General features: G+C 40.2%; 1 protein-coding gene and 1 long non-coding RNA gene across 2 annotated transcripts; one reads left to right on the top strand and one right to left on the bottom strand.

Annotated features, from left to right (window-relative positions):
• Window positions 1-1,080: 1,080 nt before the first annotated feature.
• On the top strand, window positions 1,081-15,417 carry LOC116903752. Its single transcript, XR_004388294.1, has 2 exons — window positions 1,081-1,765; window positions 15,338-15,417. It is a non-coding gene; the product is annotated as an uncharacterized LOC116903752 (long non-coding RNA).
• A 5,341-nt stretch (window positions 15,418-20,758) lies between these two features.
• On the bottom strand, window positions 20,759-21,761 carry LOC116902728 (vomeronasal type-1 receptor 94-like). The gene has a single exon (XM_032905078.1). It carries the CDS (start codon window positions 21,737-21,739, stop codon window positions 20,759-20,761), a length of 981 nt encoding a protein of 326 aa, XP_032760969.1. The 5' UTR covers window positions 21,740-21,761.
• Between the last annotated feature and the right edge of the window lie 5,937 nt (window positions 21,762-27,698).

Here is a 27,698-nt window from a genome sequence, read left to right on the forward strand (position 1 = left end):
GACAAGGCTTTCTAATCTCTCCATACTTATTCAATATAGTACTCAAAGTCCTAGCCAGAACAATCAGACAACAAAAGAAGATGAAAGGGATACAGATGGGAAAGGAAGAAGTCAAAATATCACTATTTGCAGATGATATAGTATATATAAGAAACCCCCAAAATTTCCACCAGAGAACTACTAAAACTGATAAACAACTTCAGCAAAGTGGCTGGGTATAAAATTAACTCAAATCAGTAGTCTTCCTCTACACAAAAGAGAAACAGGCTAAGAAAGAAATTAGGGAAATGACACCCTTCACAATATTCCCAAATAATATAAAATACTTTGGTCTGACTTTAACCAAGCAAGTAAAAGATCTGTATGATAAGAACTTCAAGTCTCTGAAAAAAGAAATTGAAGAAGATCTCAGAAAATGGAAAGATCTCCCATGCTCATGCATTGGCAGGATTAATATTGTAAAAATGGCCATTTTGCCAAAAGCAATCTACAGATTCAATGCAATTCCCATCAAAATTCCTACTCAATTCTTTATAGAGATAGAAGGAGGAATTTGCAAATTCATTTGGAATAGCAAAAAACCCAGGATAGTGAAAAATATACTCAACAATAAAAGAACTTCTGGGGGAATCACCATCCCTGACCTCAAGCAGTATTACAGAGCAATAGTCATAAAAACTGTATGGTATTGGTACAGAGACAGGCAGATAGATCAGTGGAATAGAATTGACGATCCAGAAATGAACCCACATACCTATGGTCACTTGATCTTTGACAAAGGAGCTAAAAGCATCCAATGGAAAAAAGATAGCATTATCAGCCAATGATGCTGGTTCAACTGGAGGTCAGCATGTAGAGGAATGCAAATTGATCCATTCTTATCATCCTGTACAAAGCTTAAGTCCAAGTGGATCAAGAACCTCCACATGAAACCAGATACAGTCAAACTAAGAGAAGAAAAAGTGGGGAAGAATCTCGAACACATGGGTAGTGGAGAAAATTTCCTGAATCAAACGCTTAAGATCAAGAATTGACAGCTGGGACCTCATAAAACTGCAAAGCTTCTGTAAGGCAAAGGACACTGTCATTAGGACAAAACGACAACCAACAGATTAGGAAAAGATCTTTACCAATCCTACATCTGATAGAGGGCTAATATCCAAAATATATGAAGAACTCAAGAAGTTAGACTCTAGAGAGTCAAATAACCCCATTAAAATGGGGTACGGAGCTAAACAAAACATTTTCAGCTGAGGAACTTCGAATGGCCAAAAAGCACCTAAAGAAATGTTCAACATCCTCAGTCATCAGGGAAATACAAATCAAAACAACCTTGAGATTCCACCTCACACTAGTCAGAATGGCTAAGTTAAAAAACTCAGGTGACAGCAGATGGTGCTGAGGATGTGGAGAAAGAGGAACACTCCTCTTTCTTGGTAGGACTGCAAACTGGTACAACCACTCTGGAAATCAGTCTGGAGGTTCCTCAGAGCACTGGATATTCCACCACCTGAGGACACAGGTAAACCTCTCCTTGGCATATACCCTAAAAATGGTCCAACATACAACTGAGACACATGCTCACTACGCTCATAGCAACGTTATTTTTAATAGCAGAAGCTGGAAAGAACCCAGATGCTCTTCAACAGAGAAGTGGACTAAAAAATTTCATATATCTACACAATGGAGTACTACTCAGCTATCAAAAACAATGACTTCGTGAAATTCACAGGCAAATGGATGGAACTAGAACATACCATCCTGAGTAACCCAATCACAGAAAAACACACTTGGTATGCACTCATTGATAAGTGGATATTAACCCAAAAGCTCAAATTACCCAAGATGCACTCCACAGACCACAGGAAGCTCAAGAAGTATGACCAAAATACAGATGCTCCTGCTCTTTCTTAAAAGCAGGAAAAAAATATCCATGTGAGGGGATATGGAGGCAAAGTTTAGAGCAGAGACTGAAGGAATGGCCATTCAGAGCCTGCCCGACATGTGATCCATATATATACAGCCACCAAAACTAGATAAGATTGATGAAGCTAAAAAGTGCATGGTGAAAGCACCTGGGCATAGATTTCTCCTGAGAGACACAGCCAGAGCATATCAAATACAGAGGTGAATGCTAGGAGCAATCCACTGAACTGAGAACAGGACCCCCTTGGGGGGAATTAGAGGAAGGACTGAAAGAGCTGAAGGGGTTTGCAACCCCATAAGAACAACAATGCCAAACAACCAGAGCTTCCAGGGACTAAACCACTACCCAAACACTATACATGGACTGGCCCAGGGCTCCAACTGCATATGTAGCAGAGAATAGCCTTGTTGTGGCACCAGTGGAAGAGGAACCCTTAGTACCCCCAGTGCAGGGGATTGTCAGGGGTGTCTAAGGGGGTGGATTGGTGGAAAACCTGTATGGGGAGGGGGAGGTCTTGGGGGGCTTATGGACTGGAAACCGGGAAAGGGAATAGCATTTGAAATGTAAATAAAGAAATATATCTAATAAAAAAAATAAAATTTCAAACCAAACCCAAAACCAAAAAAAAAAAAAAAAAAAAAACCCAAACAAACGAAAAAAATAAACAAGGCCTGTCATTGTAGGATAAAGAAGGAACAGAAGTTTTAGAAGGAGAGAGGAGAATCAAGACAGAGACAAAGGATGACCCAGATGCACGTGGTCTTTAATTGCCGAGGTAGTCAGGATGGATTTCTGTAAGCAAATTTATCTTATCTAGGTGGGCAGTTTATACCCTTATCAATTGGTTGCGAGTTTATTGTGTAGATGTATTGTAGATTGAGAATTTGGCATATCAATCTGATGGTTAGGTTGCAGTTTGTTGAGTCTTGATTTCACTGGGTTGTTGGGAGCATGAGTAGAATCTGTGGCAAGGAGCCTCTGTAGGCCAGCCCATTCTGGACTTCTAGAGACCTGATTTTACCAGGTAACTGATACCAGAGAGTTTGTGGGTAGCAGAGAGCTGCCAGGAGAGATACTAATTAGAGATAAATTATGGTTAGTTCTATTTGGCCCCAATGGTGCTGGAACTAACACTAGAGACCAGTGTGGTAAGGTGCCACGCTGGAACAATCCACGGACCACCTGGGTTAGCGAGTACTTGGGGCCAGTGTGAAGCTGTGAGATAAATTAGCACTAGTTCCTATGGCCTGATGGAGCTGGAACTAGTGAGAGAGCGACTGACTGTGTCAGAAAGAACCTGGGAGAGAAGTGCGGAATGCTATAAGTGGGAACCGGTCCCTCTGCTGTTTTTTCTACCACAATAGTTTTTCTTTCCTTTCCTTTCCTTTCCTTTCCTTTCCTTTCCTTTCCTTTCCTTTCCTTTCCTTTCCTTTCCTTTCCTTTCCTTTCCTTCCTCCCTCCTCCCCTCCCTCCCTCCCTCCCTCCTCTCCTCTCCTCTCCTCTCCTCTCCTCTCCTTTTCTTTCCTTTCCTTTCTTTCCCCCCACCTCCTCTCTCTCTGGCTTTTAAAGACAAGGTTTCTTTGTGTAGCCCTGTCTGGCCTGTAGATCAGGCTGGCCTCAAACTCATAGAGACCTCCCTGCCTCTGCTTCCTGAATGCTAGGATTAATGGTGTGTGCCACCACCATCCACTCATATTATGGACTTTGTGTGTGTGTGTTTCCTGTGCTTTTTATTTTCTATTTTTTCATTTTGTTTCATTGTGGTTTGGTTTTTTTTTCCTGTTTATTTTCCAAAGAGTTGGATGAGGTGCAAAGAGGGGAAGGCATGGGAACAGACAAGGGAGCAGAAACTGCTCAGTACATAGTTCATGAAAATGATTTTCAATAAAAACATTACATATAGGCGGGAAAACAAACACAGACACCAGCAGCACCATACAAATAAACAAACAAAACCAAAGCTCTGGGCTTGTATGTGCGAGGCTTACTGTGTGAGGAGTTAGCAGGGAGTGGGCAGTTAGGGAAGAGGTCACAGGGAAAAAGACAAACTTCTCACACAGTGACTGGATTTAGCGAGAGAAAGCACTTGGGAGCTGGGATTATCTTTCAGAGGTAGGGATTTCTCTAGCTAAGGAGATGGAGTAATGGGAGAGAGAAGGTGGGAACTGAGAAAAATGGGGGTTCCAAAAAGGGCATGTCTGGGGGCCTGAGAAAAGATCAACCAAGAGTCCACTAGTCAGTCAGTCTGTCTGTCTGTCTGTTTGTCTGTCTGTCTGTCTGTCTGTCTGTCCGTCCGTCCGTCCATCCATCCATCCATCCATCCATCCATCCATCTATCTATCTATCTATCTATCTATCTATCTCTACCTATCATCTATGTAGATTTGTCCCCAGCTTGGAGAGGATCTACTCATTTCTCCCCTCCAGAGAGACAGAGGTGTTTGCAGTGTTAGCTGGCTTCTTGACTCATCATACCTGCTTGTATTTGTTTTTAACCCACGGGCTTATGTATCCATTTTTTTTCTAAAATTCTACAAAGATTCAAAGACAGGAAATAATACTAAACAAATAGGTATTAGCTCTGGCTGTGTCCAGCTCTCAGACTGAACTTCCTCAGCCCCAGAGTGGCGTCTCACAGTTTCTCATAGCCCGATCCCACCTGGCGGCAGCGTGGGGTAAGTGCAGTCAAACTTCTTGCATCCCGCCTTCCCAAGAAGGCAGAGCCCTGTGGCAGATCAGAGAGGGGACCCCACCATTAAACCTACAGGATGGAGCATGGCAGGCTCTGTGCCCTGCTGTGTGGAGTATTGGGAAGCAGGAGGAAGGTACCCCTAGCCCTTTATGTCCCATCTGTGGCCTGGGCCCCATGATCAGGAGGCATGTTCAAGGCTATCCTGTGATAAGGTCACTGAGAAGTCAGTAATCCAGAGTGCTGGAGTCAGACCTTTTGAGATGCCTCTGATTACGGTGGCCATGCGTGGCCTCTTTGGTCACTGGGTCAGCTGACTGTGGGCTCCTGGACACCTTTGGTGGAAGGTTCTTATCATACTCCTGTCTCCAAGGTCTTCCTCAGAATATTATCTCTTCCAGGTAGTTCACTTCAAGGTCTGGAACCTTCCCCCTTCCATCTTCAGCAGTCCTGAGCCAGGCCTGGGATCCTAGCCTTCTCAGGGCCATGCCCTGGTCCTGCCTTCACATCAGTCCTCCAGTTCCCAACTAGTGACATACAATAGTCAGGAAATAACAGGCGGGCCTCAGCTAGAAGGAGGGAACCTCTGGAGTCTAACTTCTTGAGTTCTTTGTATATATTGGATATTAGCCCTGTACCAGGTGTAGGATTGGTAAAGATCTTTTCCCAATCTCTTGGTTGCTGTTTTGTCCTAATGACAGTGTCCTTTGTCTTACAGAAGCTTTGCAATTTTATGAGGTCCCACTTGTCAATTCTTGATCTTAGAGCATAAGCCATTGGTGTTTTGTTCAGGAAAATTTCCCCAGTGTCCATGTGTTCGAGATTCTTTTCCACTCTTTCCTCTATTAGTTTGAATATATCTTGTTTTTGATGGAGATCCTTGATCTCCTTGGACTTAAGCTTTGTTCAGAGAGATAAGAATAGATCGATTTGCATTCTTCTACATGCTGACCTCCAGTTGAACCAGCACCATTTTTTGAAAATACTATCCTTTTTCCACTGGATGGTTTTAGCTCCTTTGTCAAAGATCAAGTAACCATAGGTGTGTTCATTTCTGGGTCTTAAATTCTATTCCGTTGATACATGACTGTCTCTGTATCAACACCATACAGTTTTTATGACTATTGCTCTGTAATACTGCTTGATGTCAGGGATGGTGATTTCCCTAGAAGTTCTTTTATTGTTAGTATAGTTTTCGGGATACGGGGTTTTTTGTTATTCCAAATGAATTAGCAAATTGCTTTTTCTATCTCTATAAAGAATTGAGTAGGAATTTTGATGGGGATTGCATTGAATCTGTAGATTGCTTTTGGCAAAATGGCCATTTTTATTATATTAATCCTGCCAATGCATGAGCATGGGAGATCTTTCCATCTTCTGAGATCTTCTACAATTTCTTTCTTCAGAGGCTTGAAGTTCTAATCATACAGATCTTTCACTTGCTCGGTTAAAATTACACCGAGGTATTTTATATTATTTGGGACTAATATGAAGGGTGTTGTTTCCCTAATTTCTTTCTCAGCTTGTTTCTCTTTTGTGCAGAGGAAGACTACTGTTTAATTTGAGTTAATTTTATACCCAGCAATTTTGCTGAAGGTGTTTATCAGTTTTAGTAGTTCCCTGGTGGAACTTTTGGGATCACTTAAGTATACAATCATATCTTCTGCAAATAGTGATATTTTGACTTCTTCCTTTCCAATCTGTATCACTTTGGTCTTCTTTTGTTGTCTGATTGCTCTGGCTAGGACTTCGAGAACTATATTGAATAAGTAGGGAGAGAGTGGGCAGCCTTGTCTAGTCCCTGATTTTAGTGGAATTGCTTCAAGTTTCTCTCCATTTAGTTTAATGTTAGCAACTGGTTTGCTGTATATGGCTTTTACTATGTTTAGGTATGGGCCTTGAATTCCTATTCTTTCCAGGACTTTTATCATGAAGGGGTGTTGAATTTTGTCAAATGTTTTCTCAGCATCTAATGAAATGATCATATGGTTTTGTTCTTTCAGTTTGTTTATATAATGGATTATGTTGATGGTTTTCCATATATTAAACCATCCCTGCATGCCTGGGATGAAGCCTACTTGATCATGTTGGATGATTGTTTTGATGTGCTCTGGGATTCGGTTTGCCAGAATTTATTGAGCATTTTTGCTCAATAGGGGAATTTTGCTCATAAGGGAAATTGGTCTGAAGTTCTCTTTCTTTGTTGGGTCTTTGTGTGGTTTAGGTATAAGAGTAATTGTGACTTCATAGAAGGAGTTTGGTAGCACTCCATCTGTTTCAATTTTGTGGAATAGTTTGGATAGTATTGGTTTGAGGTCTTCTATGAAGGTCTGATAGAATTCTGCACTGAACCCATCTGGACTTGGGCTCTTTTTGGTTGGGAGACCTTTAATGACTGCTTCTATTTCTTTAGGAGTTATGGGGTTGTTTAAATGGTTTATCTGTCCCTGATTTAACTTTGGTACCTGGTATCTGTCTAGGAAATTGTCCATTTCCTCCAGATTTTCAAGTTTTGTTGAATATAGGCTTTTGCAGTAGGATCTGATGATTTTTTTGAATTTCCTCTGATTCTGTTATTTTATTTTTTTTTTTTATCTTTATTAACTTGAGTATTTCTTATTTACATTTTGATTGTTATTCCTTCCCAGTTTTCAGGCCAACATCCCCCTAACTCCCTCCCCTCTTTTCTAAATGGGCTTTCCCTCCCATCCTCCCCCATTATCACCCCTTCCCCCAACGCTCCCTTTTCATTTCTGATTTTGATAATTTGGACACCTCTCTGTGTCCTCTGGTTAGTCTTACTAAGGGTTTATCTATCTTGTTGATTTTTCTCAAAGAACTAGCTTTTGGTTCTGTTGATTCTTTGTATAGTCCTTTTTGTTTCTACTTGTTTGATTTCAGCTCTGCATTTGATTATTTTCTCCCTTCTACTCCTCCTGGGTGTATTTGCTTCTTTTTGTTCTAGAGCTTTTAGGTTTGTTGTCAAGCTGGTGACATATGCTCTCTCCTGTTTCTGTCTGCAGGCACTCAGAGCTATGAGTTTTCCTCTTAGCACAGCTTTCATTGTGTCCCATAAGTTTGGGTATGTTGTACCTTCATGTTCATTAAATTCTAAGAAGTCTTTAATTTCTTTCTTTATTTCTTCCTTGACAAGGTTATCATTGAGTAGAGCATTGTTCAATTTCCATGTATATGTGGGCATTCTTCCCTTATTGTTATTGAAGACCAGCTTTAGGCCGTGGTGGTCTGATAGCATGCATGGGATTATTTCTATCTTTCTGTACCTGTTGAGGCCCATTTTTTGACCAATTATATGGTCAATTTTGGAGAAAGTACCATGAGAAACTGAGAAGAATGTATATCCTTTTGCTTTAGGATAGAGTGTTCTATAAATATCTGTTAAATCCATTTGGTTCATGACTTCTCTTAGTCTGTCTATGTCTCTGTTTAATTTCTGTTTCCATGATCTGTCCATTGATGAGAGTAGGGTGTTGAAATCTCCTACTATTATTGTGTTAGGTGCAATGTGTGCTTTGAGCTTTAGTAAGTTTTTTTTTTTTTTAATGTATATCGGTGCCCTTGTATTTGAAGCATAGATATTTAGGATTGAGAGTTCATCTTGGTGGATTTTTCCTTTGATGGATATGAAGAGTTCTTCCTTATCATTTTTGATGACTTTTGGTTGAAAATCGATTTTATTCGATATTAGAATGGCTACTACACCTTGCTTCTTCAGACCATTTGCCTGGAAAGTTGTTTTGCAGTCTTTTACTCTGAGGTAGTGTCTGTCTTTGTCTCTGAGGTGTGTTTCCTGTAGGCAGCAAAATGCTGGGTCCTAGTTACGTATCCAGTTTGTTAATCTGTGTCTTTTTATTGGGAAATTGAGTCCACTGATGTTGAGAGATATTAAGGTATAGTCATTGTTGCTTCCTGTTATCTTTGTATTTGGATGCGAGATTATGCTTGTGTGCTTGTCTTCTCTTTGTTGCGAAACAATTAGTTTCTTGCTTTTTCTAGTGGGTAGCTTGCTTCCTTATGTTGGGCTTTACCATTCATTATCCTTTGTAGGGCTGGATTTGTAGAAAGATATTGTGTAAATTTGGTTTTGTCATGGAATATCTTGGTTTCTGCATCTATGTTAATTGAGAGTTTTCCTGGATACAATAACCTGGGCTGGCATTTGTGCTCTCTTAGGGTCTGTATGACATCTGTCCAGGATCTTCTGGCTTTCATAGTCTCTGGTGAGAAGTCTGGTGTAATTCTGATAGGTCCCTTTATATGTTACTTGACTTTTTTCCCTTACTGCTTTAAAATTTTTATTTGTTTTTGTGCATTTGGTGTTTTGACTATTATGTGACGGGAGGAGTTTCTTTTCTGGTCCAATCTATTTGGAGTTCTGTAGGCTTCTTGTATGTTTATGGGCATCTCTTTCTTTAGGTTAGGGAAGTTTTCTTCTATGATTTTGTTGAAGATATTTACTGGTCCTTTGAGCTGGGAGTCTTCACTTTTTCTATATGTTATCCTTAGGTTTGATCTTCTCATTGTGTCCTGGGTTTCCTGTATGTTTTGGGCCAGTAGATTTTTTCTGGTTTACAGTATCTTTGACAGTTGTGATGCAATTTTCTATGGAATCTTCTGCTCCTGAGATTCTCTCTTCTATCTCTTGTATTCTGTTGGTGATGCTTGTATCTACACTCCTTGTCTCTTCTTTGGCTTTCTATATCCAGGGTTGTCTCCTTTTGTGCTTTCTTTATTGTTTCTATTTCCATTTTCAATACCTTCACCTATTTGATTGTGTTTTCCCATAATTCTGTCAGGGAATTTTGTGTTACCTCCCTAAGGGCTTCTACTTTTTACTTGTGTTGTCATGTATTTCTCTAAGGGAGTTCTTTATGTCTTTCTTAAAGTCCTCCATCATCATGGTCAAATGTGATTTTAAATCTAGTTCTTGCTTTTCTGGTGTGTTTGGATATTCAGTGTTTGCTTTGTTGGGAGAATTGGGCTCTGATGATGCCATGTAGTCTTGGTTTCTGTTGCTTGGGTTCCTGCGCTTGCCTCTCGCCATCAGGTCGTCTGTGGTGTTACCTTGTTTTGCTATTTCTGACAGTGGTTTGACTGTCCTATAGGCCTGTGTGTCTGGAGTGCTGTAGACCTGTTTTCCTGTTTCCCTTCAGCCAGTTCTGGGAACAGAGTGTTCTGTTTTCAGGCGTGTGGTCATTTCTGTCCACTGGCTTTCAGTTTTTCCTGTGGGCAGGGACCAGAAGGGCCTGTCCCTACTTTTCCTGGGTCTCTGTGTGCAGGTTGCCCATATGGTGTTAGGCGTTTTCCTCTAGAGTCAGAAATGTGGGCAGAGAGTAGTCTCCTCTGGTTTCTCAGGTGTGTCTGCCCCTCTGAAGGTCTAGCTTTCCCTCTCATGGGATTTGTGTGCAGGGAGCTGTTTGACGGGGTCCCTTCAGATCCGGGCACAGTCTGAACTGCAGGGCTCTTGCAGCTTGACTGCCCCTATCTTTCTGTGCCCAGAGTCTCTATACAGTTTCCTCTTGAGTCAGGGATGTGGGAAAAGTTGGGCAGAATTGGAAATCTCTCATGCCCTGCAGTCTCAGGATTCATGTTTGGTTGATGAGCTCTCTCTCTCCCACAGGTTTTGGGAACAGGGAGCTGTCGTCCAGGATTAGTGAGGTTTGGGCACCAGCTAGAAACTGGAATGTACGGTCCCAGAGGAATTTTGCCTTTGTGTGTCCTGAGTTCACCAGGCAGTTCGCTTGGAGCATAAAAGTTGGTCTTACCTCTGGTCTAGGGCCTGAAGTCGCTCCTTGGGGCTAGGTTTCAGCTCTCCATGAGGGCAGCAACCAGAAGCACCTGCCCCTCCTTCTCCTGGGTCCCTGTGCACAGGGGGCCCTGATGGTGCTAGGTGTTTTCCTCTAGAGTCAGTCATGTGGGCAGAAAGTAATTCCCTCTGGTTTCCCAGGTGTGTCTGCCCCTCTGAAGGTCTATCTCTCCCTCCCACATGATTTGGGTGCAGGGAGCTGTTTGACCAGGTCTGTTCGGATCCTGGCACCTACTTTTATAAAAAGCAACCTTATTAAAGCTCAAACTACACACTGCAACTCACACAATAATTGTTGGAGACTTCACACCGAAATCTCCTCAATGGACAGATCATGGAAACAGAAACTAAACAGAGACACAGATAAACTAACAGAAGTTCTGAACCAAATGGATTCAACAGAAATCTATAGAACATTTCATCTTAAAACAAAACAATATAACTTCTTCTCAGGATCTCATGGTACCTTCTGCAAAATTGATCATATATGCAACCACAAAGCAGGCATCAACAGATATAAGAATATTAAAATAATCCTATGCATTCTATCAGATCATCACAGACTAAGGCTGGTCTTCAATAACAATAAAATGACAGGAAGCCCACATACACTCAAAAGTTAACAACTGTAGCCAATGATAACTTGTCAAAGAAGAAATAAGAAAGAAATTAAAGACTTTTTAGAATTTAATGAAAATTAAGGTACAAAATACCCAAACTTAAGGGACACAATGAAATCAGTGCTAAGAGGAAAACTCATAGCTCTGAGTGTCTCCAAAAAGAAACTCGAGAGAGCATACACTAGTAGCTTGACAGCACTCTTGAAGGCTCTAAAAAAAGAAATAAATAAACCCAAGAGGAGTAGAAGGCAAGGAATAACCAAACTCAGGGCTGAAATAACCAAGTAGAAATAAAAAAGAACTATGCAAAGAATAAACTAAACCAGGAGCTGGTTCTTTGAGAACATCAACAAGATAGATAAATCCTTAGCCAGACGAACCAGAAGTCACAGAGAATGTATCCAAATTAACAAAATCAGAATTGAAAAGAGAGACAGAGCAACAGAATCTGTGGAAATTTACAAAATCATCAGAATATAGGCATACAAAAGCCTATATTCAACAAAACTGGAAAATCTGGAGGAAATGGACAATTTTCTAGACAGATACTAGGTACCAAAGTTAAATCAGGGACAAATAAACCATCTAAACAACCCCATAACTCCTAAAGAAGCAGTTATTAAAAGTCTCCCAACCAAAGAGGGCCCAGGACCAGATGTGTGAAATGCAGAATTCTATCTGACCTTCATAGAAGACCTTATACCAATACTGTCCAAACTATTCTACAAAATATAAACAGACGGAGCATTACCAAATTCCTTCTATGAAGCCACAATTACTCTTATACTGAAACCACACAAAGACCCAACATAGAAAGAGAACTTCAGACCAATTTCTCTTATGAATATTGACACAAAAATACTCAATAAAATTCTTGCAAACCGAATCCAAAAACACATCAAAATGATCATCCATCATGATCAAGTCGGCTTCATTGCAGGGATGCAGGAATGGTTTAATATATGGAAATCCTTCACCATAATTCACTATATGAATAAACTCAAAGATAAGAACCACATGATCATTTCATTAGATGCTGAGATAGCAGTTGACAAAATTCAACACCTCTTCATGATAAAAGTCCTGGAAAGATCAGAAATTCCAGGCCATACCTAAACACAGGAAAAGCAATATACAGCAAACCAGTAGCTAACATCAAACTAAATGGAGAGAAACTTGAAGCAATTCCACTAAAATCAGGGACTAGACAAGGCTACCTACTCTCTTCCTACTTATTCAATATAGTACTCGAAGTCCTAGCCAGATCAATCAGACAATGAAAGGCAGTCAAAGGGATACAAATTTGAAGGGAAGAAGTCAAAATATCACTATTTGCAGATGATATGAAAGTATATTTAAGTGATCCCAAAAGTTCTAGCAGAATACTCCTAAGCCTGATAAACAATTTCAGGAAAGTAGCTGGGTATAAAATTAACTCAAACAAATCAGTAACCTTCCTCTACTCAAAGGATGAAGAGGCTGAGAAAGAAATTAGGGAAATGACACCCTTCATAATAGTCCCAAATAATATAAAATAGCTTGGTGTGACTTTATCCAAGTAAGTGAAAGATATGTATGACAAGAACTTCAAGTCTCTGAAGATAGAAATTGAGGAAGATCTCAAAGATGGAAAGATCTCCCATGCTCATGGACTGGCAGGATTAATACAGTAAAAATGGTCATTTTGCCAAAATCAATCTACATATTCAATGCAATCCCCATCAAAATTCCTACTCAATTCTTTACTGAGTTAGAAAGCACAATTTGCAAATTGGAATAACAAAAATAGCAATGATAGTGAAAAATATACTCAACAATAAATGATCTTTTTTGGGAATCACCATCCCTGACCTCAAGCAGTATTAGAGAGCAATAGTCATAAAAACTGTATGGTATTGGTACAGAGACAGGCAGATAGATCAGTGGAACAGGATTGAGGACCCAGAAATGAACCCACACACCTATGGTTACTTGGTCTTTGACAAAGGAGCTAAAACCATCCAAATGGAAGAAGGATAGCATTTTCAACAATGGTGCTTATGCAACTGGTGGTCAGAATGTAGAAGAATGGAAATTGTTCCATTCTTATCAATCTTTACAAAGCTTAAGTCCTAGTGAATCAAGGACCTCCATATCAAACCAGATACACTCAAACTAATAGAAAAAAGTTGGGGAAGAGTCTCAAACATATGGGCACTGGGGAAAATTTCCTGGACAAAACACCCATGCTCTAAGATTAAAAATTGACAAATGGGACCTCATAAAACTGCAAAGTTCTATAAGGAACAGGACAGTCTTGGTAGGACAAAATGGCAATGAACAGATTGGGAAAAGATTTTTACCAATCCTACATCTGATAGAGGTTAATACCCAAAATATAAAAAGAACTGAAGAAGTTAGACTCCAGAGAACCAAATAACCCTATTAAAAATGGGGTACAGAACTAAACAAAACATTCTCAACTGAGGAATATTGAATGGCTGAAATACACCTAAAGAAATGTTCAACATCCTTAGTCATCAGGGAAATGTAAATCAAAACAATCCCAAAATTCTATGTCACATCCATCAGAATGCCTAATTAAAAAATTCAGGTAATAGCAGTTGCTGACGAGTATGTGGAGAAAGAGGAACACTCCTCCGTTGTTGGTGGGATTGCAGACTGGTACAACCATTCTGGAAATCAGTCTGGAGGTTCCTCAGAAAATTGGACATTGCACTACCCGAGGACCCAGCTATACCTCTCCTGGGCATATACCCAAAAGATGCTCCAACATGCAACAAAGACACATGCTCCACTATGTTCATAGCAGCCTTATTTATAATAGCCAGAAGCTGGAAGGAACCCAGATGTCCTTTAATAGTGGAATAGATTTAAAAAATGTGGTAATTTACACAATGGAGTAATACTCTGCTGTCAAAAAATTCATGAAATTCATAGGCAAATGGATGGAACTAGAAAATATAATCCTGAGTTAGGTAACCCAATCACATAAAAACACACTTCGTATGCACTCATTGATAAGTGGATATTTGCCCTAAAGCTCCAATCCTCCAAGATGCAATCCACAGAGCACAGGAAACTCAAGAAGAAGGATGACCAAAAATGCAGATGTTCCCACTCCATCTTAAAAGGGGAAAAATATCCATAGGAGGGGATATGGAGGCAAAGTTTAGAGCAGGGTCTGAAGGAACAATCATTCAGAGCCTGTGGCATATATATATATATATATATATATATATATATATATATATATATATATATATATATACACACAGCCACCCAAACTAGATTAGATTGATGAAGCTAAAAAGTGCATGCTGAAGGAGACCAGATATAGATCTCTCCTGAGAGACACATCCAGGGCATTCTTAATACAGAGGTGTATGCTAGCACCACACCACTGAACTGAGAACAGGACCCCCTTTGGGGGAATTAGAAGAAGGATTGAAAGAGCTGAAAGGGCTTACAACCCCATAAGAAAAACAATACCAACCATCCAGTGCTTCCAGAGACTAAACCACTACCAAAAAGCTATACATGGACTGACCCAGGGCTCCATCTGCATATGTAGCAGAGAATAGCCTTGTTGTAGCATCAGTGGAAGGGGAAGCCCCTGGACCTGCCAAGGATGGACCCCCAGTTCAGGGTAATGTGGGGGGTGGTAAGGGGTGTTGGGGAGTTATAAGGTTTGGGGGCTTATGGACAGGAAACCGGGAAAGGGAAAAATGTTTTAAATGTAAATAATGAGATATATCTATTAAAACAAAAATTTTTAAACAACAACAAAAAAGGAAACAAAAGAAGTATACAATGAATAAAAACCAGGAGCTTGTTCTTTGCAAAAAAAAAATCAACAAGATCGATTAACCTTTAGGAAGTCTAACCAGGGGGCACACAGACAGTATCCAAATTAACAAAATCAGAAAAAAAGGGAGACATAACAACAGAAACTGAGGAGATCAAAAAATTTATCAGATCCTACTACAAAAGCCTATACTTATCAAAACTGGAAAATCTGTAAGAAATGGTTAATTTTCTAGACAGATACCAGGTACCATAGTTAAATCAGAATCAAATGCCTTTGAGCTTTTAATGACTCCTTCAATTTCCTTAGTTGTTCTAGGTTTATTTAAATCATTTATTCCATCTTGATTTAACTTGGTAAGTGGCATCTATCAAGAAAACTGTCTACTTCTTTTAGACTTTTCTATTTTGTGGAGTACAGGTTTTTGAAATATGACAAAATGATTCTTCAGATTTCCTTGTGTTAGGGTTGGGGATTTAGCTCAGTGGTAGAGAGCTTGCCTAGCAAGCGCAAGGCCCTGGGTTCAGTCCCCAGCTCCGAAAAAAAGAAAAAAGAAGAAAACAAAAGTTATGGCAGATTTCCTTGTGTTGTTATCCCCCTCCTTTCCCTCAGATTTTATTAGTTTGGATATTCTGTCTGTGCCTTTTAGTTAGTTTGGATAAGTGTTTGTTTACCTTGCTGATTTTCTCAGAGCCCCCTAATTATTTGTTTCATTGATTCTTTTTATCTTTCTTTTGGATTCTGTTTCACTGATTGCAGCAGAGGAGGGCAGGGTCCAGGATGAGGCTGGACTGTGGTGAACCTCTTTCCCCAGTAACAAATGACTATGGGCATCATCTTACCTGGGTGACTCCCACCTGGTTACATGTGTACAAAGGCTTAGTCAAAAACTTACTGTCACTTTGCTATGGCCAACCAAAGACTGGTCCAGCTTCAGACCCATGCCATGGGAGGGATCCTACCCCTGACACTACTAGTGATACTGTGCTATACTTGTAGACAGGAACCTAGCCTAACTGCCATCATAGAAGCAATTTATATTGCTTCCAGCACTTGATATAAACAGGTACAGAGACGTACAACCAAATATTAGATGGAACTTGGAGAATATCTATTTCTCTTTCTCTTTCTATGATTATCTATCTCCAGGGTCTCTCATTGAACCTGAGGGACACTTTTTCAGCCAGACTATTGAGGCAGTGGGGTTCTCATTACTTGAGTTAGAGGCATGTGCATACATCCATGACTTTTATTTGAGTGCTGTAGATTTTACTTCTGAAACTCATGGTTGCACAGTCATCACTTTATCCAGTGAGCCATCTCCAAATTGCTCCCTAATGTTAATACATGAAAATCACTCCATTTCCATTAACAGCGAGGATTAAGTAAGATGGAGGATACAGTGCACTGGTCCTGGAACCTACCACCTCTGGACTAAATAAGATGCTGCAGAAAGTAAGTAGTTCACAAATGTTGTGTTTCATTGAAACTTTCATAGAGTTCCTAGAATGTAGCCTTTAGTACTTGTTAACAGTCAGCTCTGGTGTTGGTCAGCATGGATATGAAGTCTCCTCTATTAAATAACGATAGATCCAGGAACAGATCTGCAGCCTGTTAGAGACCCATTACTCATCTGTCAGGTGGGAAAGGCAATGCTTACTTCCCAGTGCATTATGCGATTCAGGAAATACTAGATAGTAGTTGCGTTTTATCCAGTGAATGCTCCCTAAGTAATGCTGGGAGGTCTGACTTTGTGTAGCCTCACCAGAGGACGCCATCTGTGTGGCTAACCTATGGTAAGCATTGCAAATTTTATCTCTGAGAGAGTATGTGTGACCGTTGTCACTTTAGACAAAGCTGTGATGAGGAATTTCTGTTACTTTGATGAGAGAGCTGCTGAGCATAAAAACTACAGTGACTGGACTTAAGGTTCTTTTCATTTACTTTTTCCTAGAATCACTCTTTTATTGTCATGTGACCAGTTGTCAGGCAGTGTGACTCATTAAATATGAAGACAGTACATTCATTATAATATTTTGCCAGCTTGCCTCCTCCCATGAACCAAAGATTGAGCCTTTCCTTCTTTAAAAAAACCCTAAAGTGCTATTCAAGTACAAACTATGAGTTCGCAGGTCTGGAATATATGTTTAGCACTGAATCATTTCTGTGAATTGGTCTTTTAAAACATTAAGTGACACATATACTCTCATTTATGTAAAACACACATGACAAGATTGGATATTTCACTTCTATTGTAAAAGCATATTTCAAACTCATGTGTTTGTGGCATCAGCTAATACCAACGATTCACATGTCTGATCTGCTATTTGCATTCAAACTTATGCCCTCACAGGAAACTCCTTCCATGAGGCACAACACTGGAGCTGCCTTTGCAGCTGAGTGTCAGAACTGAGCACAGTGCTGGCAGGATCTCCAGCAAGAGCTTCACTATCCCAGGATGGACTAACAAGTTTCAGATGAGCAGGGAACAGTCTTTAAATCTGTGTTTAGCTAGATGAGATGGATGAAGCAAAGAAGTGCAGGCCAACAGGAGCCAGATGTAGATCTCTCCTGAGAGACACACCCAGAATACAGCAAATACATAGGCGAATGCCAGCAGGAAACCACTGAACTGAGAACGGGATCCCCGGTGAAGGAATCAGAGAAAGGACTGGAAGAACTTGAAGGGCCTTGAGACCCCATATGAACAACAATGCCAACCAACCAGAGCTTCCAAGGACTAAGCCACTACCCAAAGACTGTACATGGACTGTCCCTGGGCTCCAACCTCATAGGTAGCAAGGAGAAGCCTAGAAAGATCACCAGTGGAAGGGGAAGCCCTTGGTCCTGCCAAGACTGAACCCCAGTGAACGTGATTGTTTGGGGAGGGTGGTAATGGGGGAGGATGGGGAGGAAGCCCATGTAGAAGGGAGGGGAGGGGGGGTTAGGGGGATGTTGGCCCAGAAACTGGGAAGGGGAATAACAATCGAAATGTAAATAAGATACTCAAGTTAATAAAGATTAAAAAAAATCTGTGTTTAGTACATGTTTCTCACAAGGTTTTATTATTGTAAAATTACATTCTATATTATATTTATATTCTTGTCATTATTTGACTTCATGTGGATCAGTTTACATTTGTGTATGTGGTGTGTGTATGTGTGTGTGTGTGTGTGTGTATGTGTGTGTGTGTGCTCATGTCTGTTTATGTAGGCACCCATTTGTCATGATATGCATGTAGAGATCAGATTTCACTGGGCCTACTACACTGGTTCTGACTTTCCACTTTGTTTAACATTGGATCTCTTGTTATTATCTACTGTATGGGTCAGGTTAACTATTGCAGAGATCCTTGGAATTCACCTCCCATGTGCACATAACATCTCTCGGATGAAAGATGCCTGGTGTTCTTTATCTACTGATATGTGGATGTTGGGTATCTGAACTCAGGTCTTTGTTATGCAGTGAATATTTTATCCACTGAACCTCAGGAGCCCTAGAGACAATGCTGTGATATCCATATGAAGATGATATGTCTTTATTATGAGGAAGCACAAGGAACATACCAAGATGCCATTTGAATATTCTAGAAACTCAATAAATGTGAGTGAGTGCCCTGGCCTGCAGGGCAGTCAGCAGATGTTGGGGACCGCCTAGGAGAGAATGGGGGACAAGAGACATGAAGAAGGATGCCAAGACAACAGTCTGATGAAGGCGCCAAATTTAATTTTTCCCAAGGCTGAATTTATACCATAGCAGAGGTAACAGAGGGAGGGGAAGTGGAAAACATCTATGCAAGCCAAGGACACAGCTTTTGTGGTCAGGCAATCAGCTGACATCAACAGGATGTCAGAAAGGTCACAAGTTTGTCATATCATTAGGCAACCTGACCACCAGATGTTGGTTTCTCAGAAAGGTCACAAGTTTATCATATCATTAGGCATCTTGACCACCAGATTAGTATTAGACTTCTGCAACTGGCTGGGGATTTTCCATGAACCCAGTCATACTTAACTCTAACTATAATATTAACATCAATAATGGAGGGTTTTAAGGGTCATTCCCAACAAGTGAATGCATACACATCATATGTCTCATAAACACAGAGATCTTGGATACTTGTTTTCATGCTGAACTGAAAGTCTGTTCATCAAACAAACAAACAAAAATTCTGTTACCTTTTTTCTTGAACCTTCAAATGGCATGATTTTGTGTGTCTAACTCTATTGACACCCTCTATCAGTCAATCCACATAAAACATTTTTCTTTCACTGAGTTATATTACTTTCTATAACAATTTCCTGGTTTATGTACCACTGTTGCTGAAAACAACCAAGGATGAGACAACCAGGCTGAAGGCAAAAGTCAGCTTATTTTATAGAAACAACAGACCCAGAGGACACCAGTCCAAAAGCTGAGTTCCAAGTTAATATTTAGATAGTTTTTATGCGCTCTGTGTCTCCTTGTTTTAGTTATCTAAAGTGACTTATGTTATTTTGACTTGCTAAACTATTTAGGGAGTTTGCCCAATGGTCTCATAATTGGTAATGTTTCCTCAAGTGACGGAATTTACCAGAAGCTATCTTTTGTGCCAACTGGAGGATGAGGAATAGGGTTTCAGGAGAGGAGTGGGGTAGAGTCTTGTACCTCCAGGGAGCTGACCCGTGTGGTGTGGGGATTTCCTGTTTTTCAGGGCTCTATCCCACAGCACCCAATGCTCAAATTGCCTTGTACTTAAGGATTGAACACTATCCCACACCATGTAGAGTGTGTGTTTGGTCACATGTTCTGTTCATTCTATACTGTTGTTTCCATTTTAAATCTTGGGAATTTTAAATCCTGATATTCTTGAAATTACTGTACAAGTTACTTCGTGCCCTTTGCACATAGCTCTGTTTTGAAAGTTATGTGTGTAACTCATTTTCTTTCTGGATCATAGCACTACTTATGGCAAGAAATGTTTCTCTAATTTGTCAAATACATATAAGAGAAAATAGAAACATCAAAATGTACTCAAAGTGGTCATATATTGTAGATTACTATCTGTACACAGTGAGGGCAGGTGAAAGATAAGGCTAGAATCTGTGATTGGGCAGTGGAAAAAGGTGGACTGAGAGTTTTAGAGATGAGTACAGAGAGACAGAGACAGAGAAGAGGAGACAAGATGGAACCTATAGAAGAGGAAGAGGAACCTGATCCACATGGCTTGAAATTGTCACAGGTAGCTATGGATACCTTAGAAGGACCACAGAGTAATGTAGGACAATTTGTCCAGTCTAGGTGGGCAGTTTGTATCAATATCAATATCAATTGAGATTTGTGGTCTTTATTTCGGTATTTTGGGGATTGAGGGTTTATTGTTATAAATCTGATAAATTATAAGCCTCTGGAGTTTTCCTTATACAGGGTTCAGGGTTTACAACCAGTCTTGGCAGAGTAACCACGGGGCATGGATTACTGGGAATGTGAGCTTATCATCAGCAAGCAGACTGCAGGGAAACTGGGCTAACACCACTTGGGGATAGCCATGGGAAAGGGAAGACTGCTGTTCCTGGCGAGTAGCTGGTGATAGCCCATGCTATCAACATACTTACAAACAATGTGGGATAAGACCATGATTGGTAAGGGTCAACTCACAGGACTCCCTTAAAGACTCATTGAGAAATAAAAATAAAAGTAAATAAAAAAAATCCTTGTCATATATTGAAGGGGACGTGGTTTAATCTTCTGTTACATGTTTACCATCATGTTGGTTAAAGTAAATCATTTTAACAGAAAAACAACTTCATATTTCACATATGCCAAAGCACATAGACAGAACGCCATGATTGACAGTTCTGATGCTTACATTGGCTCCTCTTAATGGATCTTGTCCATCAATGAATATTCAAACATTCATCACCCTCACACACATTGACATAAAAAAGTTAACTATATGTTTTTCAGTGCTCATAAACACAAAAGGGCTGACTGTGGCATAGATGTGCATCACAAATATTTGAATATTATAAGATGTTGGATCATTCAGGAACATAGTTCTTGAGCAGGAGACAATGCTGTCAAAGATGGACATTAGGACAAAGAAGCTCATGAGCATCAGGATAGAACAGGTGGCCCTTTGCTCTGGGGATCCTTTTGGGGAAAGGCTGCTACCCTGAAGATGTTGTGTCTGTTTCCTGTGCCTACACAAGAGAGCCACCATGTACCAAGTCGAGAAGACCATGAGACTAATAAGAAATATATCTCTGATGGCCACAAGTATAGAAAACATGCTTTGCATGAGGTAACTCACGGGTAGAATAGAGCAGGACTGAGTGACATGCATAAGTTCATTTGTGGTCAAATTTGGGGTGGCAATGATGGATACTAAGAGGTGACTGCTAATGATCATGTAGAGGGCACTCAGGAAAAGCATGGCACAGGAGACATAATAGGGCGACTTATGCTTAAACTTTGCTAAACAGGAGCTTCTGGGACTGAGAATGATGGCCTGTAGGACACTCAACATGCAGGTGGTACAAAGGGAGAGACCTCTAAAAATTCTGTACAGGTAGACAAGGAGTTTACATGTGATGTCATTCCATTCCCTCTGAGAAATAAAAATGTCTGTGGCTATGAATGCCACCATCAGTAGCATCAGTAGGTGGATTAGGGACAAGAGTCCAATGGGCAGGTCAGTGAGTCTGGATCTCTGCCCATGTATGAACTTGATGATGTGGTAGAGAAGTAGGAGGCTGTTGCCTGAGATACCAATGCCAATTTCAGAGAAAAAGGTATTTCTTATGTTAGAATCAGTATGGAATCTGATATTCTTATTCATCACATATGAGAACAGTGGCTGAGGAGAAAAGAACAGGATCTCACTCATCACTCCTTGGCAACTCTGCTCCCCTCACCTTATTCCAATGAAGACCTCAGCTCCACCTCACACTCCACACATCATCCTCTTGCTCTCACTCATCCTAAGCTGAGCCATGACTGGATTCTGTGTCCCATCATGGCTGCATCAGTATGTGAAATCCTTCAACATTAAATACTGTACATGTCATAAATTGTCTTTTTCTTATTTAGCACGTGTTGGTTTTCCTGGAGCAGGAAAGCATCTTGGTTTTCATTCACAACATCTTGATTGTCAGGAACATTACAGAGTTTTGTATTTTGGGTAGTTTGAATCAGAAATTATATGAAAGAAACCAGTCCTTCTCATTGAAAGAGTTCCCATGGATTGGGTATACACTTCTTGCATTTGGTGGTTTCTTTACTCTACTTACTGTAAAACCAAATTTCTTAAATGTATTTATATAGCAAATGTTGGGAATTATGATCTGTGAATTCAAACCTTTCTAACTCCACCCACAATCTGCCATTTCCTTCAAGTGTGATCTTAAATACTCTAAGGCTGAGCTCCTCCTGAACATATACACAGCCATTGGCCTGTGTAAGGTGGACACAATTCTATAAGAACATGCTGTTTACATACCAAACATAACAGTGTTCAAGCACAGGTGGGTCTTTGTGGCTATTTTGCCTGCTGGTTCTTTCATGCCATGCATTATATTTGTGCTCTCGGAGAGATAAGGCATATCATAGTGACTGGTCAGCTCCATCCCTTCCTGAGACAGAAGATAAAAGATAAAAGATTACAATACAGCAGGACATTGGAATGGAGTTTATTCCATAAACCTCAGGTAAGCAATTCAGTCTTTGAGTAATACTCTGAAAGTGCGTCTTTCATGTTTGTAATCTCAATCCAGTACAGCCTCTAAGAGAAGAGCAAAGTGGGTAAATGTCAGCCTGCCTTTCTTTATAGAACTATAATTAAAAGAGTTGGGATTATCCCCTATTACAGTGTTAAAGGGAAATGGTCCAACTCAGTCTTGAAAGACAAACTTAATTGTAGTCTACATTTCCTCCTTCCATCTTGAATTTTGATTCCCCCCTTTCCTGATATGCCAACTATAAGTTTATATTCATATAAGTCCTCTATATTTTGTTGAGATGCTACAGGTTCTTGATTACACACCAACTTACTAAAACACCATGACCAAATCCATGTTGGGTAGGAAAGCCTATATTGCATGTGACTGTTAATAATTCATTATCCAGGGTGGTAGTGGGAGGAACTTAAGGAAGGGACCTATAGGCAAAAAGTGGTGTACAATCATGGAAGTGTGGTATTTGACTCTTGGCTTTTTGCTTCTCGGCTTTCTTGGTCTGTATTCTTAAGACTCCACCAGTCCAGCACCTACACTCACACTGAGCTGTGCCCTCTCACATAGAGTATTAATTCACCACAAATGGCCCCTCATATCAGTCTGGTAGGGGAATTATCTGAACTGACATTCCCTTCCCTCTCCCAAAATGATCTACTTTGTATCAAACAAACAACAAACAAACACGCAAACAAACATATGAAACAGCTGGCACAGGCAAACATTTCTCAAGTTGACACTCAAACACATTAAAGTCATAACCTTGTCCTTTTCCTCCCAAGATATCATACTAATATCAACATCACAATGTAAAAGTTACACATTCTTTATAACTTAAATCTTTTAAAAAATCTTCAAATCCCTTTCAACACTCAAAGCTTCTCCAGAAATTTCTCCAGTCTCTAAAATATTGTTACCCTAACATTTTCAAAGTTTGTCTAAAATACTTACAGACTCTGTAAAAACTCCAAATTCTCCATAAAACTCCAAAATCCCTTTAAAAGTTCAACATCTCTTAATTGTGGGTCTCTGTAAAATAAATCACAACTTAAATATTTTCTTGTTTCCAAAAGGCAGAACCAGGACAATGTCACAATCTAATTCAACAAAGTCCAACAGGTGTAAGAGTGTGTCACATTTTTGTGAATCAACAAGAATCCTCTGGGCTCTTCTACAGTGCTTGGAAAGTCCTTCATAGCTCACACAACTTGTCTCCTAGCCTCGAATTGGCTTCACCTCATGGCAACTGCTGCTGCCCATGGTAGATGTTCTGTGATACTGACATCTGAGATTGCTTGGATCTATACTTCAACTGAGCTGAAGCTTCAATGGTAGCCTCTCTTCGACTCTGTTCATGGACTCTATATTTGCCATAAATCGACAAGTCACAGCATCACTCCCTGATCTTTTCCTTCCTTCAGTACAACCTGAGAGACTTTTAAGCTACTAACTTTGATGCTTGCAAAAGATGCAGCCTCAGCAGTATCTGGACCACCATGTCTGTGTGATGAGCCCACAAACACGTTTCAGAAGATTTAATTGTTCCAGCAAGGCAAAGGCTTCACTTTAGTGGTTCTTTACTTAAAATATGAATGACCCTCATAAAATCTTTAAGGGACTCTCTAACTTCCCTGTGGAACTTCATAAGACAAGCCTCCATCTTCTGCATTGGTCTCAGCATTATATACTAAGACCACACAGGATAATCAACTTGGGTATCAGCATTCTATGTATTTTACAGCCCAAAGTTTGCAAATCCTTCAATGATCTTCAAAAATCACATCACCAGTTCTGTCACTGAAATACCCCATACTCTAGAAACAAACTCTGTCTTGGTTAGGCCTTTTGTTTTCCTGTAATATAATGCCATGATTTTAATCAAGTTGTGGAAAGAGATTATCTCACCATACAGCCTGTAGTTTGTTATCCAGGGAGGCTGGGAAAAAGCTCAAGACATGCTCCTGAGCATTAATTGATGGAGAAGTCATGGAGTTGTGTTGTTTACCACATTGCTTCTTACAGCTCAGTCAGTCTACATTCTCATGGTACCTAGGACCACCAGCCCACGTGGGAAGTGTCCATAATGAGCTGGGCTCTTCCATATCAAATCAATCATCAATCAAGTATATGTACCATACGAATGCCCACAGGCAAGACTGGTGGTTGCATTTTCAGAGTTGAGGCTTTCTCTTCTGAAATAACTCCAGCTTGTGTCAAGTTGACATGAAACCATGTAGCAGAGACACCACCCTATGGGACATGCAATTTTGTAAACCAATTCCTTTTTGTAAATTAAATACTCTGTTTTACGGAGTAAAAATTCATTACTGAAAGTCAAGGGTGTGGGCAAAACCGTATTATACTTATTTAGAGCATGTGATACTGCAATGGAAGTTATTAAGGAGAGGTAAGGGAGATAAAATTCACAAGTATGGGGTATTGGTTAAGGCATTAGATCTCAGGCAGGCTAGTTGAGGAAAATGGTTAACAGTGCAGATGTCATGAAATAAAAATTCTATAGCATCATTAGAAAAGGTTAATCCTTTATAAGATTATTGATCATGTATTCTAGAGAGGTTGTTTAATATATATATATATATATATATATGATAGTTGTCAATTATTTCCATTGTATTGTGAAGTTCTTTATAAAACTTATGGGCTTGTTTTCCTAATCTCTATCACAAGAATCAGAACACAGTGGATGTTGGGGGAGCTAGGGAGAAAAAGATATTTCGGTTTCCCAATGAACAAGGACAATGGCATTTGCTTAATGGGACAAATGCCACCAGGAGCACACACTACGGAGGTTGTTTTGTGATCTGTGTGCATTGAGTGGCAGAGGATGTTTTATAGGCTTCATTTCATGGAATGAAGTTGCACCTGCAGAGTTCAAAGTAGTAGCAGGCATCATATACCTGTTGCCACTAACTGACTGGGAAGTACAAGAATTCTAAAATGTTTTCTCCAACATTGTTTCTGGAAATGTGTGCTTTTATTTAACTACACTGAGCTCATCAGAAAGGAAAAGAAGAGAAACTTGAGAGAAGAGGGAGTTTTGGAATGGAGGCAAGGGGTAATATTTGACATGTAAATACTTAAAATATCCAAGAAAAATAAAATAAAAAAACTTGATCTTTATGAACACATCATGCTGTCAGGCCACTCAGGCAGTGTGCTGAAGGCCTGCAAACCTGAAACTCTTAGGATAGTCAGGCAGGCACAGAGACTGTGACTCCGTAGTGATATTGTAAATATTATGGCTTCAGGGATTCTGAATTTGCAAGCACTGGGAATCCCTATCTTTCTGGAGGTTGAATTCCACAGTAGCAAAGAGAAAACGTACAGTGATGTGATTTTTGCCATCATGAACACCACCTTATCAGGAAAGACACAGACAGCATTTCTCTAGTAATCCTGCTACCTCCAAATTTCCTGGCCATACAAATCTCTGTAATTTTATACTGTAAGGACCATTGCCAAGCAATAGTAGCACACACCTTAATTCCAGCATGCACGCTTGAGTTCAAGCCCAAACTAGTCTACAGAGTAGGTTCTAGGACAGCCTGGGCTCCACATGGCAACCCTGTCTTGAAAAAGCAAACAACAAAATGAATCAATAAGGCATGTAGATTGCAGACAAATGTATATTTTCTATAGGAAACACTCTGATGAGTATGAGCCCTCCTCAGATACAAGCTATAGAGAATTCTCTACCCTGTCCCTTCCCAGCTGAGCCTCAGCAGCTCATATCTTTTTGGCTGAACATGGGTTAGGAGACCAGGAGATGGTACCCACACTCTCAGATCTGCACAATGTTTAAGGGACACTCATGTAACAGAGAGGACAGGAGACAGTAACCTGTGACAGGCCTGGGATGATCTATTGTATCATGCACTCTGATTGCATTTTGCACAATGTAATAAAACAGGCTACTTGCAAGAATCATGAAATTCTGTGCCTAGTGTACATAGCGCAGGAAAGGTCACTGGTTTCTGAAACAGGTTCAGTTAGGTGAGCCTTCACTGGGGGAAAGGAAAGACAGGTATTTAGGTAGATTAGAAAAGGAATCCTGTATGGAACATGGCTTGAGAAAGAGGAACCTGAGCAGTGCTCAGTAAAAGTCCATTGTGAAGGTTGTTTTGCTCAGTGCAGAGGAATTGAAACTCTGTATACAACCTGAATCAAGGAAGCCCTGAATTTTGCCTTTATGTCATTCCACAGTTACCCAAATCATGGACAATCATGATCCATAGGATCATCATAATTGAGTTTGGTAGACGACCCTGGACCTTCTTAATGAAAAGGGCTTGGGGATGAGGTTACTCAGTCAGGATGTCTACCTTTTACACAATCCTAACTTAAACCTAGAAAGACACTAAGGAGAAATGGCTGGGAAACCACAGAAGACACAAACATCACCAGGCAGGTTCCAGTGCCATTTCATAGATACCAGAAATAAATGAACTGTGGGACTGTGGTGGTCAAACAATAAAAAGAGCCCTTGAGTTGAGGGATGGCAAGTGTTTATGAAAGACTATGTAAGAATTATATTTTTAAATCTTAAAGCCTTTGTAGCTGTGTCTTCAGGCTCAGACTGGCAGTGAGAATGTTACCTGAACAGATACCTAGGAGGAGCATCATGGCACAGACCCCAGCCACCAGCATGGACCCTACACAGTGCTGCAGCAGAACCTGTTTCTATCATCACCCAGTGATGTCTCCTGAGAGGTTGGGCTTTGCTGCTAAGGAGCTCTGAGCTCTGTCCCAGTGTGTCTGCCTGGCATTTCTAGTATCAGAAAGTATAAGGAACATTTATTTACTGACTAGAACACAGACATGATTAATGAACATGAATATCGTGTCCATTAGGACCATGTTCACTGTTTATTAACAATCTGTGTCCTGTGACCTCATCACCACAATGACTCAGGTGACCATTCCACCAGGCAGAATGAGAATAAAGGACGACATAATTTGTGAAGTTAAACAGGGAATGGAAAGGCTCTTAAGAAATTGTAGTCTATAAAGGTCAGCAAGGAGTCCTCTCTTAGGTGAGGTTTGAACATACCACCCATTTCCCTTTCAAAGGCTTTTAGATCTTCTAGGTATTCA

This window comes from Rattus rattus, chromosome 6 (assembly GCF_011064425.1).
Source record: "Rattus rattus isolate New Zealand chromosome 6, Rrattus_CSIRO_v1, whole genome shotgun sequence".
Lineage (NCBI taxonomy): Eukaryota > Metazoa > Chordata > Mammalia > Rodentia > Muridae > Rattus > Rattus rattus.

Coding starts and splice junctions, on each gene's coding strand:
- LOC116902728 (XM_032905078.1), bottom strand. CDS start 21,739: ATGAGTGAGATCCTGTTCTTTTCTCCTCAGCCACTGTTCTCATATGTG.